The following is a 16,414-nucleotide window of genomic DNA, read 5'->3' as shown; positions in this document are numbered from 1 at the left end:
AGCACAAATGTGCACATGGGTGAGGCCTGGGGTCACCTATTTAATAATTCCCGATACCGCTCAGGAAGGGGGATTGAAAGCTCTTGAATTGAGAGCCTAAATACCAGTCCCCAGTGAGTGCAATATGAGTTGTGCTCCACCTGCTATTCCAGAGGGGTTGGCTCCTTTATTTTACCTGGTACCTCGGATTCTGTTTACTCTGGGCCAAACAGGCTGCTCACCGGTAAACACCCCCTGAACTGGGAGAAGGAAGTAGAAGCAGGGCCAGGTAGTTCAGTGAACACAGATCTTAAGCCCCCTGGGTGTGACTCCCACCGCCTGCATGAACTGGCCCCTGACCGTGGCCGGTGACTTAGCCTCTCTTGGCCTTAGTTTCACCATCTGCAAAATGAGCTTAACAAATCCCCGTGCACAATGGTGGTGTGGGCTGAATGAGATGATTGCAATGAGGTGCCTGGAGCACCAGGGACAGCAGGTGGGCCCCTCTCTCCCTGTCACAGTTACAGTCCTGGTGTCCTGCTCTGTGTTCTAGAGGAAATTTTCACAGGACAAAGGACAAGGCATATGGAAGTCATTGTTCAGTCCTTCCTGCTGCTAGGTGAATGCTCAATCTTTTTTCTTTTCATTTTCAATATGGAAACTAAACACAGTGATAAACCGTGAACACTACCTCAGGAAGAAACCAATGACAATCATGAGATTATGCCTCTCTAGGGGCTGTGCCTCGGCTCATGAGGGCCATTATAACTTGGACGGGGGTGAGGGGGTTGCATGTGTGAGCATGCATTTCCACGCATGAGTGCACACACACACACACACACACACACACAGAGCAACTGCGAGGGAAGCAGTTATACTTAGTTCCCATCCCTGCCCCCACACACACACGCTCCCTCTGACCCTTTCAGGAATCTTCCCTGCCTGGTTTCAGCAAGTCTTGCAAACAGCTCCAGCTACACTCTGCTATCTCCCTGGACACTGTGTGGGTAGTGGAATCACCATAGCAACATGGCCCCTATGGGCAGGGAGCTGCCTATGAGGACAGTGCTGGGCTGGGCCAGAACCCCCATGCCAGGGGGTGTGGGAGGGCCGGCTCAAAACTTACTCGCTGACCTGGCTCAGGAATCCCAGCCAGAGTGGGAGCAAGATGGGTGAGGAAGAGGAAAGGTGCTTGTCTTCCTTGTGGAATCTTAAGCAGAACCCCCCGCATGAGCGTGGAGCATGGAGCATGAGAAGGGGCTCTGCAGTGAAGGCGAGACCCAGATGGGCCTCAGATCCCAACCAAGTTCTCAGGAGCTTCGAGGGCTCTCAGAGCATCCCTAAGGGTGGAGGTGGTCAGCAGCACCATGTTCACTCCCCAGGCCTGTGCCCTCCCAAAACTCAGTACTATCCACTTGCTGGCCGGTGCAGACGTCCCTTCAGATCCCCACACCCCCCTGACAAGGCAAGGTTCTCTGTCCCTTGTGACACAAGAGAAAACCAAAACTCTGTTGCCCATGGCTGGGTGGCAGGGCTGAAGTTTGGAACTTAGATCCATTGGACTACGGAAGTGCCTAAGATACTGCATTCTTAGACAAATATATATATTTGTTGTTAACTAGTTCATACCAGAGAAACAGATCCACCAAATTTGTAGGGAAATGTGGTCAACATTTATCTCAACCTCTAAAATTTGTCCATTTGGATTTTTTAAACTTGGGATATTATTTACGTACCAGAAAGTTCACCCTTCTAAGGTGTATAATTCGGTGGTATTTATTCACTCAGATTTGATACGTCCCCAATGCTTGTCCCCAAACATTTCAGATACCCAGCATATAAGAGAATTACAGTTTGAACACTGCTTATGTTCAAATCCCAACTACGCTATTTCCCAGCTGTGTGACTTTAGTTTACTTAATGCCTCTGAACTTTAGTTTACTTCTCTGTAAAATGGGCCTAAAAATAGGATCATAAGGATTCAACGGCATAGTGTATGCAGAGCATTTAGTGCCTGCCTCACACTAGGGTTCAATAAATGTTAGCCATTATCTTTATGAATGATGGGATTGTGTCTGGATCGTGGTGTTCCCTGAGAATACTGCTGAGAGAGACACTGATAAAGCACAGCAGATTTAGGATAAAGAGGAGCCTGCAAAAGTGGTGTTGGTGCTGGTTGATTGAACGGAGATCCGTCCATGGAGACTTCTGGCCTCACATGGCCTTGCTCTGCTAGAACTGGGGCGGGCACAGACTCAGGCCCTGTCTAAGTCAAAGCCAAGCTGCTGTACCTCTGCTGCGTTCAGAGCCAAAAGGGGCCTCGGGCGGCCAGGCAAGGTAAGAAAGAAGCAGATGAGAGTCCCCAGGCATAGGCATGTGATGGGAGAGCTAGGAGAAGCCGGTTCAGCCTGGGGCCACTCTCAAGGCAGCTCAGAGGATCATGGCTTAGCTGTAGATCTCCTGCTGCCTCTACTTGCTGACAATCCTGATTCCTTCTCTTTAAAAAAAAAAAAAAAAAAAAAACTTTTTATTAAAGTATGCACACACTCCCACACACATAAGTGTATATAGCTCAGTGAATTTTCACAGACCAAACTCAGCTGTGAATCCATGATCTCGATCAAGAAACAGCTCACCGCTAGCATCCTGAAAGTCCTTCCCTTCCTGTGGCGATCTATGCCCCTCACTCCCTTGGGGGTAACCACCAGCCTGTCTTCTGCCTGCATCCATAGTGCCATGAGCATTTAAATCAGCTAAGGATCTTGTGAATGCAGATTCTGACTCAGGAGCTCTGGGGTGCACCTGAGAGGCCTCATCTCTAACAAGCTCCCAGACCACACCTAGAGTAGTACAAAGGTCAAGGTTAGAACTCTGCTTTATTTTTGTGTTTGTCTCTTGGAGACTGGTCATGGAAGAGAAATGTAAGCATCAGAAATCTTGGATCTTAAAAAAATAAAAATAAAAATAAAAAGAAATCTTGGCTCTTGAGGATCAGCTAGGGGCATAAGGGGGCTTCTGTTCTCACACACACACACACACACACACACACACACACACCCTCCCCATGGAATCTCTGGAAGCAGAGCAGCCTCATCATAGGAGGCAAGGTTGGATTCTGGGTCCTGGAGCATGCTCTCAGCCATCCACGCTGCTCATAAGAGGTGTATGGATGATCTCAGGATGGGCAGTGGCTGGGAAGGGTGGGGTGGTGGGGGCGCAGGCACTGGATTGAGGGGCAGGATGTGCTCTTCTAGCCCTTCTGGGATGCTAGGATTTTCTGACTCTGACTCAAAAGGCAAAGGCTATCTGGGAACACCCACCTGGCCTCCCAGTAAACTCAAGTCTAGGAAGAATTAGTGATGTTTTGATTCAAAAGGCCATACATGTCTGTGATATTTATTGTTTGCTTGGGGATTTCTTTTTGAGGCAGTTGAAAGATAACCTGATACAATAATGTGGGGAGGGGGTTGCCTCAGCATGCAATCCTGTGTTTTGTGGCTGGCCATAGCGCGCTTTGTGATTTCCGAAGGTGGCTGGAAGGCTGGGCCAGGGGATGCCCAGGGTGTCTAATGGTGGCCTTGCCTGGCAGGTGCAGACCAGCAGAAGGAGGCAGCCGTGGGGACTAGAACTGAGCTGACAAGGTCTGTTGGAGCCAACCGGAGTCTTGGAAAGGCTGCAGCTCCCCTCTTACAACGGTGGCCTCCCCACCCCATCTCCATCCTGAGCCGGATCCTTCAGTTGTGAAGGGTTGCCTCTGGCTTCCAGGAGGAGGCTAAGAAGGGCACCAGAGGCTCCCCAGATCTCCAGCAGATGATGTGCTCTCATCCCTCACACTCTCCTGTGGGCCTCTCCAGGCCCTAGCTCTGGTCCTAGAAGTCACTCATTCACGTGATAACATTTCCCAGGTACTTACTCTGAGCACAGTAAGGACTGCATAGATCGCTGCCCTCAGGGAGCTGGCACTGTAGACGGGAAGATGTAGGTAAAGAATAACTACCATTCATGGGGCTCAGTAATTGAGCATCTGCCTTTGGCTCAGGTCATGATCCGGCGGTCCTAGGATCAAGTCCCTCATCAGGCTTCCTCCAGGGAGCCTGCTTCTCCCTCTGCCTATGCTTCTGCCTCTGTGTGCCTTTCATGAATACATAAATAAAATCTTAAAAAAAAAAAAAAAAGAATAACTACCATTCAGGATGCTGTATGTCTCAAGGGAGACAGGCCTGGGGGAGGGAGGGAGGGCCAAAAGTGAGGAGACTGATCAGGGAAGACTTTATGTAGGGGACCCCTTGAAATGAGCAACAGTAATTTCTGGAAGTCCTAGAAGATGCCTCTTACTTGCCTGCAAGTTTCATAGCAGCTGCAGACACTGTAGCGCATCCACTCTGCCCTTCTCTTGGCCCAGCACCCGCTCATCTGCATCCTTGGTCCCCAGAGCCACGGGGAGGCGCCCCACTCAGCCCACGCACCCCCCCCCCCATGCTGTCACCACCCATCTCGAAAACATCATGCATCCAGAATATTCGCTGGCCTCTCATGGCCAAGGCACCTGCTCGGGTCATGGAGAGAAGGGGAAGAAAGACCTCTCCCCTCACTCTGCATCCTGTCACCTGAGCAAGGGCCACCAAGTGTACATTTTGTGCACTCTACAAGGGTATTGATATCAGGGTCAGTGGGGGCTGGATTTCATCCTGTGAAGTGCTCAGTTCTTCAGCTGGGAGGGCTTTCAGGAGGGGGTTCAAAAAAGTCCCCTGAGGGGATGCTTCTCAGAAATTCCTCCTCCCAGCAAGCCAGGAGGAATGCCTGGAGGCTTTCCTGGTGGTGGAGCTCCTCCCTCTGGTGGTGCCTCCTTTGGGCCTACCATTGAAGAGGTTGATTAAGCCAACCTGATGACAGGTCTAGCATTGTTCCACACATTTGAAGGGCCCAAATTTGTAGTAAATTCCATGGCAGTTTTAAAGTCAAGCTGCTATAGTAAATATACTGGGCATTGTTGATACTTGAATATGGAATATGTGCACAAGGAAAGGAAATAAACATTGCACTTTATAAGCACTGTATTGTTAAGTGGAAAATGCAATGTCTTAAATAAAACTGTATTTAAAATTGACAAAAAAAAAAAAAAAAAGGAAAAAGAAAAAAATTCCTTCTCCCAAAAGGAAAGGCTTTAAGTGGTTTGCCCCAAGGCTGCTAAGACATCCCCGTGGGTCCCAGAGTGGCCCTGTGTCCAGCCTCTCCCGTGGCCCTCTGAATTGTACCTACCCTCCCCTAGAAAGGTTTTGCTGTACTCCAAACCCTTGAGGGTATTTTCTGTTCAGATCTTGCTTAAAGGAACCTGGGCAAGACAGGGTCTTCTGGAGCAGTGTATAGCCTCCCCAGAGGCTTAGAACCTCAGGACGCACACCAAATCTCACCCCCTGCCCCAGGAAGATGTACATAGCAGAGGCTTGGGTCTTGCTTTTGGACAGTCTGGGTCTTCTTTTCCTGCCTTCTCGCCATTGATTGCCTGGGGTGAATGGTCAGAATGAAACCAAAGGTTCTAAAAAAAAAAAAAGAAGAAGAAGAAGAAGAAGAAAGAAGAGAAAAAAAGAAACCAAAGTTTCTAAAAAGAACCTTTCTGGACAATGGGAAAGCATCTTGACCCCCAGCATCCAACCAGCCACCAGAGCTTCCCGTGCCATCTGACTTCCCGGCTTGGGGCTCATATGCCTCTGCAGTGACAGGAGGCCCAGAGCGTGGCAGCCCCGGTCATCTGTCAGAACCTGCGAGAGAGGCCGTGTGTCCATTTGCCCACTGGTCCCCCAAAGAGCAATGAAAGCCCTTCCCTCTGCCAGGCAGGCCTTCCCAAAATCAATTGAGCAAGCAGCTGAGCCGAATTGTTCTGGGCATAGGTTTTTCTTTCCATTTGGAGATGTGTCGAATTGTTTTTTCCTTTTCATGGTTAAGACTGATGCGGACATCACCTGCCTCAAGGTCTCCCTGCCTCGGGGATGTATGTGTTCAAGGCAGTGTGCAGAGGCGGGCGGCCACTTTGCGGCTGAGGGAGAAAAGAAAGACCTTACCGTCAGAAGAGTAAATATGTTTAAGACTTTGGGAGAAAAAGTAGCTATTTGTCTTGTGTTGATGAATCAGTAGAGACTTGTATTAAAGGTGACATATTGGAAACAGAACCGTAGAGCCCCTCAGAACCTTCTGGTGTATTTGGCATCATAGGGACACACAGAAGGGAGATACCTAGGTCATCATCAAGTAAGTGCAGGAGATACTCCTACAGCATTCCTACAGGGGGCCCTCCAAGCTCTGCTTGAATATGTCAAGTGATCGGGATCTCACCACCTTACAGCAGACTTTATTTGGGTAGAAGGGACCACTGATGCCATGAACTCAGTCTTTTTTGCCATCAAATACCCCTCTATGGTCTTCCTTCCATGTGCTTGACTCAGGCACATTTCTGGTGACAAAGCACTCATTACCTCCTAAGTTGGCTCATCCAGCCCGATTACTCCCTTCCCACCAGTGCTGGTCCCAGAGATGGAGCATTGGAGGCCCTCCCTCCCCCAGCACCATCTCATGGGAGAGGGAGACAGATAAGCAGATAGATATGGTCTCAATGTGACCAGCATAGCAGAAACGTGCAAGAGGCCACAAGTCTGAAGGAGGAGGCAGCCATGATCTCCCTGCAAGGTCTGGGAGAGCTTCTCAGAGGAGGTGGCTCATGAAATTGGATTTCAGAGGACAAATAAGAATAAGAACTTGTGAAGGAGATCAGAGAGAGGAATAGTATTCTGAGTAGAGGGAATAGCTGGTGCCAGGCCCAACAGCATGAGCCAGAGCAGTTGGGGTTGGGAACATTCAAACAGCATGGGATGGCTTGGATGTGAAGTGCCCCATGGCGGGGTGGCAGGAAAAGTAGGGGGCGGTAGGGGCTACACCCTGCTAAGAATCCGGTATCTAACCTGATGTTTCAGTAAGGCAGCGAAGGACTTAAACCCAGGAGACTTGCTTAGATTTGCCAAGGGGCAGGGGGACAGGGTTGGATGGATGAGCAGGAGGGGAGGGGAGGGGTGGGAAGAGCAGCAGTGTCTCCCTGGTGGACCAGTGAGGGGTGGTAAGGAACACATGAACACGGATCAGACATTGATTGAGAACCTCAGCACCTCACACACCTTTCATCTAATCCTTGCAACCATTCTCTGAAGAAAGAGGCATTACTGTTCCCATTTCACAGATGAGGAAATAAGTCTCAACAACATTACACGCCCTGCCCAGTTTCACAGAAATAGAAAGTGACCAAGATAGGATTTGAGCCCCTGTTAGTCTGAGCCCAGAGCCCTTGCTCATCATGACTGCCAGGATGGCAGCTTGAGCACGCAGAGGAGGGGGTGCACCAGTGGCTCTAGTGGAGAGACTAGCTCCCAGGGTGCAGGAGGGTTAGGGAAGCAAACACAGGGGTCAGAGCACAAGAGGACTAGCAACCACAGAAAGCGCTTTCACTCCTAGGCCAGAAGGGTTAGAGAGATGAGTGTTTTCTGGAACCCAGAGAGGGCCTGAGCCATGTGAACAGACCCAGCTTTGGCCAGAGATACAGCTCAGAAGCAGTGGCAGCAGGGAGCAAACACTCTCTCCTGGCACCCTCCAAGCTCCTGATGGAACCTTCCAAGTCCAGCCAGAAGCCAGGGGGCGAGGGAGCCCGGGAGGTGCAAGCATGGAGCCTCACGTCTCAGACACAAGGCGGGGCAAAGCATGGTCTGGGCGGAAAGTGAGGCAGAAGCAGGGCTTAGGGGTTGAATAGAGAGTGATGGGGAGGACTCCCCAGGGGGACTTCCAGGTCCCTAACGGGGGTGACAATCGATGGTGTGGATAGTGGCACTTCCCTGGGGTGGGAGGAAATGGAGCTGCTCAGAGGAAGAGCCAATGGGCTCAGCTTTGGCTGTGAAGCATGAAGTTTTATGGCACAGCCAGGTGTCACCTAGGTCTGTGGTGACAGTGGCTCATGCAGGTCTGGAGCTCAGGAAAGAGACAGAAGCTGTGAAAGATACAAGGGACTTGTCAGCTCAGAGAAAGTGGTTGAAGCTGAAAGTGGGGCTAAAAATCCAGGGAAAGCCCTTAGAGGGAAAGAGGATCCAGGTCTGAACTCGAGGGTCCATTTCCATCTTAAAGAGCCAGTGAATAAAAATAAATGTAAAACATACATACATGCATACATACATACATACATACATACATAAAATACACTAGCGATAAAAAAATCTTAATAGTAGCTATATTTCAATTTTCATAGCATTTAATTCACATATAATTGTCATTCTTGCTATATAGTATTCGGAATGTAACTTTGATAGCAACGTAATATGTATTGGTTTACTTTACCCATACCTCTATCATTGAATAAATTGGTTATTTACCAAAAAAATAAAAAAAGAGAAAGAAAGAAAAGAGTCAATAGAGAGGTGGGAAGAGAAATAACCTCCCTATGGCAGACGCCTGGCCCAGCAACGACCCTGGGCCGGGCCAGCCCGCGGTGGGCAGCTCTGCCAGTGGGGATCCCATTGTCCAGCTCTCGGAGTCTTTCCTCCAGTGTTGCTTCATCATGGTCTGAGGGGTTGTCTCTAAATGGCACGTGAACACCACAGTGTGCAAGGTGACCCAGGGACTGTCTTGCAGAGGAATACCGCTTCTGGGTTTTTTTTGTTTTGTTTTGTTTTGTTTTTTAATGTAGAAGAATACAAAAGAAGTTAAGCTTTACTAAGGTTTAATACTGGGACTGGCCCTGGAGCCCTGGCGCAGCGGTGTGTCCAGGACTCCGGTGCAGGAACGCTCCAAAGAACCGCGAGGTTCATCAGTCCGTTATGCCAGATGGCAGTGGGGTGTTGTGCCAAGGGTCCCCAAGACAACCCCCGGCTCAGTGATCCACTAGGACGACTCAGCATATGTTTGTACTCACAGCAGTGATTTATGACAGAGAAAAAATATAGAGGCAGATCAACAAAGGGTAAAGGCACCCGGGGCAACGTCCCAGGGAGGCGGGCGTGAGCTTCCCTGATTAGGACACCGAATCCCCCAGCGAGTGAATGGTGACAACACGTGTGAAATGCCATCTGCCGGGGGGGGGGGGGGGGCTCCCTAGAGACTATGTGCCCAGGATTTTTGTTGAAGGCAGGTCACCTGGGCACCCTCTGCTTAGCACATGCCCGAATTCCAGGGTCCCTGAAGATCAGGTGTGCAATGTAAACCACAGTGCTGGCACAAACAGCTCAGGCAAAGAGTCACTCTTATCACTGAGGGAGTGGTGAGAACTGTCCCCAAATGCAGGTTCCCAGATGCCAGCCAAGGGCCAGCCTGGCCAGAGGCCTTTCTAAGGATGGTGTGGACCCTTTCCTGCCCAGGCCTCCTCAGCCACTCTTCGATTCCCCTTATGGCAGCATGTCGCCGTTTCCAGATGCCAGGCTAGATTTGTGTTGTCAGGGTTTAACTAACTTAGCTAATTTATATTCTTGCGTCTTAATGAACTTAGCCTCACGAAACAGGCAAGTGGCCCAAAAATGGTTACTTTAAAAAAATGTAAGTCAAAGCAACTGTAAGAAAGCTACGAGCCCCGGAGCAACCTTTCTCCCCAAAATAAGAGATCTTTGCCAGCCGCATAAAAATCAAATGAGACAACTTCATCCCCTGCCATCCTTTTTTTTTTTTTTTAATGTCCACGTTGCCTTTATGTTCCTGTTTCAAATTGATTGTTTTTCTGATAGAAGAACATGGTCAAAACACTTGGAGGCCATTCTACCAACCTGTTAGCACTAAAAGTGTGTAGAGGTGGCCCAGGAATGTGTTCTCGGGCGGTCAGCTACCCCCGGGTGTGTCCTGTACCTTTGACAGCTGACTCCTGGGTATGGATGAACCAGCTTCAGCTTCTGGGTAGGAATCTCTATCTGAGGAGGAGTTAATGGGATGCGAGGGAGAGAGGGCTAGATGGGGGCCAGTTGCAGGGGTTGCAAAGCATTGGGTTCCAGGCCCAGCTCTGCGACCGTGTGCATGGTTCAGAAAAATGTCTTAAATGCCCCGAATCTCTGAGTTTCTTCATCTGCAAAGTGATTTCTCACTCAACTGGTGGTTCAAAAAAAAAATTGTTTTATTTGTTGTTTTTGTCGTTATACACTTAGCCTCTGGCCTAATACTACTTACTGAGTGAACAGATCAAGGAAGGAAGGAAGGAAGAAAGGAAGGAAGGAAGGAAGGAAGGAAGGAAGGAAGGAAGGAAGGAAGGGAGGAAGGGAGGAAGGAAAGGAAGGAAGGAAGGAAGGAAAGGAAGGGAGGAAGGGAGGAAGGAAAGGAAGGAAAGGAAGGGAGGAAGGAAGGAAGGAAGGAAGGAAGGAAGGAAGGAAGGAAGGAAGGAAGGAAGGAAGGAAGGAAGGAATGAAAGGAAGGAAAGGAAGGAAAGGAAGGAAAGGAAGGAAGGAAGAAGTGGTCTTTAAGGTCCTATGCAACTCTGACAGACTAGAGATTTGTGATCTGGTCATTGATTAAGCTCAGGTCTAAATTCCCAATAACTGGGCATGATTATTCCTCCCACACCTGTTCTGTTCACTTTTCTTGCATTGTTGGATTATAATATGGGTAATAATGTGGCCCTCCTGTGCCTTCTCTAAAGTACTGTGATGCATTCTTGCCTGTCTGATTTATCCTTGCTTTTGAAATTAAAAAAAAAGGATGAAGTCTCTACCTGTCCCATTGCCAGCATTCACACCTGGCACGTCCATGTTTCTGAACAATCGCTGTGATGCTGTTGTCTTTCCTTGGGGGGCCGGCCTTGCCGTCTTCTCAGCCAGGTCCTGCTCTCACAAATAAAATAGAAAGGGGAAATATTGTCTCGGTATAACTAGAGGCTGGAGAGCCAAGTTGCTAGAAGGGCAGAGTGAAGGTACTCTGTGCAGGAACTCGGCTGGGAGCATTTCTGGGAACTTCCTGCACCTGCTGATGGCACCCCTGGGCTGGAAGGGCGTGCTGTGGCGGGGCAAACCTGATGTGTCCGATTTCTCTGGACATGGAGACTCTAAGCTGTCTGCACAAGCCTGGCTGTCTCCCTTCTTTCTCCTACTGCATTTACCTTCCTGCTGTGTTCAACTGAGGCAGGTGGGGATCTTCTTTTAGAGGGAACTTAGCATAACAGAGCTGAGGGAGAGGAGAGGACAGACCAAAGCCAGAACCAGACACTCACAAAGCACACAGCTTTCTCACCCCAGTGAGCGGGAGGCCCCAGGACTCAGTGACACACTGAGCTAGGCGAGCTAGGCGAGTCTCTTGTTTGGGAGGGCGTCCAGACCAGCCGGTGAGGGTGGAATCTGGAGAGACTGGGGTCTGGCCGTGATGAGAGTGTGGGAAGGGAATAGACACCCAGGAGGCCCCCACCACCCAACAGATGGTGGCCAGCCATCCCAGCCTGCAGGAGCCAGCCTGTCAGTCACCAGCCCAGGGCTGGGGGTCAGGAGATACTTAATCCTGGGGGAACAGGTGACAGCCAGATAGGGCCTTCATCTTGAGCAGGAACCCAAGGTCTGAGTGTAGGCTCAGAGGCCAGGCTGGCCTGGTGCTATCCAGACTCTGGGGTCACACAGAGCAGTTGGAACAGCATGGCCTCGCCATGGAGGAGGGGGCCGGGTGAGAGGACCCTGGCAGCACTCTCTCCTCTCTTCTCCCAAGGCCCAAGGAGACAAGTCCCTAGTGGGAGCAGGAAGGTCATGGCCTTTCTCCTCTGGCCTTCCTCCCTAGCTGAACGGCCCCTGCCATGGCCTGGAGCTGGCCTGGCTGCAGCTGCCAGCTAGGTGTCCCCAGGGCCTGCTCTGGCTGGGTCCTGGCCAGCCCCACCAGAGTGGTGGGTTTGCTGAGCACTGGAGAAGGGCCACGACAGGCTGGTTCTCCTGCCCAGTCTCCGCCCCCATGGCTCAGTGCCCACCCCTCCCCCATGCCCACAATCTGGGAGCTGGGAGTCCCATAGGAAAGGTTCCCGGGGCCATCTTGTCTCCTACAGACTCAGGTGAGGAGACAGGAAGTCCCAGCGATTATGTTCCCTTCTACAGGTCTGTCTCCTCACCTAAAAGGTTTTAAGGAAGAGAGGGAGGGAGGGAAGACCAGAAGGCTGATCTGTTGCCCCTTAGTGATCCCTCGGTGGTCTTGCGAGCCTCTGTGCCTCTGCCGATGACTGGCTTCCTCTAGGCTGTGAGCCCATGGCAGGCAGAGTTTGAACCTCACAGGCCCCTATGCCCAGGGCCCTGGGTCTGGTGAGTGGCCGATAGAACTAAATGTCTATCAGATTGAGATACGATTGAAGGACTTTTGATGAGAGTAAAACTCTATGGGATATAAAATAGAGCATCTGCCCCCATCACCTAGAATCCCCCTGTTGGGATGCGCTCATAGATGGTGAGGTCGGTCCACCTAGGAGATGTTAATGTCTCTGTTTTCTCATGGCCTCTAGGTCAGGACCTGGATTCTCACCGTCGGCTACACAACCGCCTTTGGGGCAATGTTTGCAAAGACATGGAGGGTCCACGCCATCTTCAAAAATGTGAAAATGAAGAAGAAGGTAATCACTCCTGCTTCAGGATGTTTGCGATGTTCACTTACCATTTATTTAGCAAATATTATTAGATACCTACAGTGTGCTTAGCACAGGCCTATCTGCTGGGAATTCAAGCTAAACACAATGCCTGCCCATCCCTGACACCTTCAGCCTCCAAGGGAAATCAAACAGCTAAAAAAGCATTAAAGACAGATGGGGAGAAGGGCTGGCTGGTAACATATGGGGCAACAGGGGTACAAGCACTCAGGGAAGGCTTCGTGTAGGAAGTGACACTGATGCTGAGACCCGAGGGTGAGTGGGGGTTAGCTAGGCAGAGGCCTGTAGAGGGAACTGCACGCGTAGAGGCCTGGGGAGGGGATGGATGTTTAAACAGAGCTGGTGGGGATCCCTCGGTGGCTCAGTGGTTCAACACCTGCCTTTGGCCCAGGGTGTGATCCTAGGGTCCTGGGATCAAGTCCCGCATCGGGCTCCTTGCATGGAGCCTGCTTCTCCCTCTGCCTGTGTCTCTGCCTCTCTCCCTCTCCCTCTCTCTCTCTCTCTCTCTCTCTATCATGAATAAATAAATTTAAAATCCTTAATGAGCAAAGGCTCATTAAGGCCAGGACATGGTGTTTGCAGGGACAGGGTGCAGGAGGAACCACAGTGAGGCATCTGAACTTTAACTTTTGGGCAATGAGGAGCCCTTAAAACAGGGGAGCAAACAGGACACAGACCAAATTTAATGCTTCCATTTTCAAAGAGGCCCTTAGAGGACAGGAGCCCAGCCTTCATGTGGGTGGGAAGCATTTGCCACCCATGCAGGGAGGTGTAACCAGCATGTTGGCTCAGCTTGACTCTTTCAATGTAGTCATAAACTTTCTCCACCACTGTCGTTTTAACTCTTCCGGTGATGCGGTTCTTCCCTTACTTCTAGAGAAAAATTCAGGCAAGTCTCATGACTAGGAAGGCCCTCTGGTCAGCAGCTAATATGCGGAGTCCACTGTAATAGATCTTCAAACTGCATTCAAAGGCACAGCCTCCCCCAGCTCAGGCCTGCCGCGGGCCAACCGCCCGTCCTGGCAGAGGGGGTGGGCAGAGCTGTTTCTCTCCTTTGCCAGCCTGAGCTGTTGCCCTGTCATCCCCCTTCCCAAGGTTTCTGAACCCTCTGGAGTTGGAGCTTGGAGTGGTAGAAGGAACTGCCACGGGGCTTGCTGGGCCTGGTTAAGCAGACCCTTCAGACTCTCATAGGGTGCTTTTGTGGGTTTTTCAAAACCCCCAGGATGGAGACTTTCCCTCCTGCAGGGCCCTGACATGGGTGCAGTACTCCCTCGGGGGCCACTCCTGGGCTCATCTGGCCCCTGCACATATCTGGGACAGGGCCACACAGCTCCCCCTCTGCCCTGGACCACCTCTGGTGCACAGGAGACATGCATGCATCCTTCACCCACACAAACTCAAGGCGTGCAGGTTGATCCCACTGCAACAGCTTTCCCTCTTGTTCCACTCCCTGGAGCCACTGGCCAGCTGGTCCTCTCAGGAGTCTCGGGCTCCCCCACGCTTCAGGGAGCCCCATCAGTCAAGCCATCGGAGTGCTCTCCTTAAAGCCTCCCTCTTTGTTTGGGGTCAAGGGGGAAGCATAACTCATCCTCTCGCTTATGGGGAGACGTCTCAGCATCATGATGCCTCTTTCCAAAAATCCTCTTCTCAATTTGACCCTGCCCCATCCACACACACTTTTTAAACCCCCAATGTGGGTATAACCTGTTTACAGACATCTCCTCCGCAGATCCTGCTCTTATCCCATCTAGCGTGTGGTGCTGTTGTTTGTCATCTGGTTCCCTTGGTTATGAGCCCTGGTCCCTGTGGCAGACAACAAGCATGCTGAGGGCAGTGGGGCCACCAGGGGAAACAGGAAAGCAGCTCCCGTTCTCTTCTGTACCCACCACAGACCTGCTGTTGGTCTTTGAGCAGACGTCTTCATCCTTCAGAGCCTCTTTTTCCTTATCTGTAAAATGGGGCCTTGTTGAAATGATAACTGTCTCCTGAGCTGTGATCCTGCCTAGTAACCAGTGGCACCACTCACTCATCAATACTTCCACCTGCCAGGGCTGCTACGAGGGAGGAAAGAGTCTGTCTCTGCCACCCACTGCCCATGCTCACCTGAAGGGGCCTCAACAGCATTTATGACAACTCTCTTCCTTCTGTAAAATGAAAAGCGTGGCCACCAGTCCTTTTCAGTCCTGACTGCACATTTCAATCAAATGGGAGCGTTTGAAAACTCCAAAAAGCAATCTAACCCAAGCCAGTTGAAACCACCTCCCTGGAGCTAGAACTGAGCATCAGGAGTTTCTAAGACTTTCCCAGATGATGCTAATATACAGCCAGGGTGGAAGGCGTCTGATCTAGATCATGGCTACTCAGAGTGTGGGCTGGACCAGCAGCAGATTCTCAGAGCACCTGGGTGGCTCAGTTGGTTGAGTGTTGGACTCTTGATCTCAGCTCAGGTCTTAGTCTCAGGGATGTAAACTTGGGCCCCATCTTGGAGTCCACGCTGGGCGTGAAGACTACTTTATTTTTTGTTTTGAGATTTTATTTATTTATTTGAGAGCAGAAGAGCACAAGAGCTGAGGGGAGGAGCAGAGGGAGAAGAGACTCCCCACTGAGCAGGGAGCCCAATGTGGGGGCTCAATCCTAGGACCCTGAGATCATGACCTGAGCTGAAGGCAGATGTCTAACTGACTGAACCACCCAGGTGCCCCTTGTGGAACCTAGTTTAAAAAAAAAAAAAAAACATGCAGATTCTCAAGCACCTCCTCAAGCTCCACCCTCCTAGGTGGAGCCCAAGGTCCTGCCTCCTCTCACCAGCCCTCCCTCATCCACGCTGGTGCAAGCCAAAGTTTAAGGCACCAAGGAACCAAGTGACTTCTAGGGCCCCTCCTGTGCTGTGGCTGTGGTTAGAATTGCTCTGCCATTTTTTTTTTTTCTGCCATTTATGACAACTCCACCCTGGCTTTGAAGAATCACAATGTTGATTCCTTTGTGTCAATATATGATTCATCCATATTGTCATGTGTAATAAAGAACCAGCCCTTATTTTCCATTACTCATGGTGATTGCTGAGCAAGAACACTCCCAATTGTCTGGCAACAATTGACAAAACATGTCAAGGAAGACTTGGGGAGTTCAGTTATCTGAGAGCTCCACGGAGGGCGGGGCTGTGGTGTGGCCACACCTGCTGCACTGCCAGAGCAAGGCAACTGGTTCCACCCCTGGGCCACTGGGCCAGCAGAACTCAAGCTGGTGGTGGGCCAGGCACCCCCCAGGCGGGGCTTGTCTGAGAAGCTGCCAAAGACTGTGCAAGATTTGGTCTCCTGTTTCACCTAGTACAAAAGAGGAACACACCATTCCAGGGAGAGAAACTTTTTGCTCTAGTTTTGCTTTCTAGTTATTCCAGAACAGGTTTGCAGGGCTGCCGCCAAGCATCCTTTTTCAATAAATAAGAAGAGGTTAAAGGTGTAGAAGAGAAATTTATATCTTATATGGATCAAAAGCTCAGGTCCAGGAACCAGATTGTCTTAAAAGGGTTGCAGCAATTACAAGTCAAAACTGGGAGTGAATTCTTCATGATTCCAACCCTTTCTATAGCCAAGGTTGGTTTTCATTGTTGTTGCTGTTTTTTATTGGTTTCTTTTTAAAGTTTAGATTTTTTTTTTTTAAGATAGGCTCTCTCATTTTTTTACTGCACGTTTACTGGATTCACATAAGTTTGTAAATGCAATATACACTTGTTTTCATAGTCTTTTTATCCTTCTCTTTCTTCCCTGGCTCCCGCCTCCTCCTCCCTCCCACCCATGATGGCATGCCCTCCCCAAACACACATACACA

At 50.3% G+C, this 16,414-nt stretch overlaps 1 protein-coding gene across 1 annotated transcript in view; it reads left to right on the top strand.

Moving 5' to 3' along the window:
• Window positions 1-16,414, top strand: part of GABBR2 (gamma-aminobutyric acid type B receptor subunit 2) — a 348,641-nt gene that overhangs the window by 271,776 nt on the left and 60,451 nt on the right. The window contains exon 12 of the mRNA XM_025432171.3: window positions 12,446-12,553. Within this exon, the coding sequence (XP_025287956.1) occupies window positions 12,446-12,553 (108 nt within the window). The remainder of the gene's footprint in view (window positions 1-12,445; window positions 12,554-16,414) is intronic.

Source organism: Canis lupus, chromosome 11, assembly GCF_003254725.2.
Source record: "Canis lupus dingo isolate Sandy chromosome 11, ASM325472v2, whole genome shotgun sequence".
Lineage (NCBI taxonomy): Eukaryota > Metazoa > Chordata > Mammalia > Carnivora > Canidae > Canis > Canis lupus.
The sequence above is the reverse complement of the archived record's forward strand: the minus strand, read 5'-3'. Positions and strand labels throughout refer to the sequence as shown.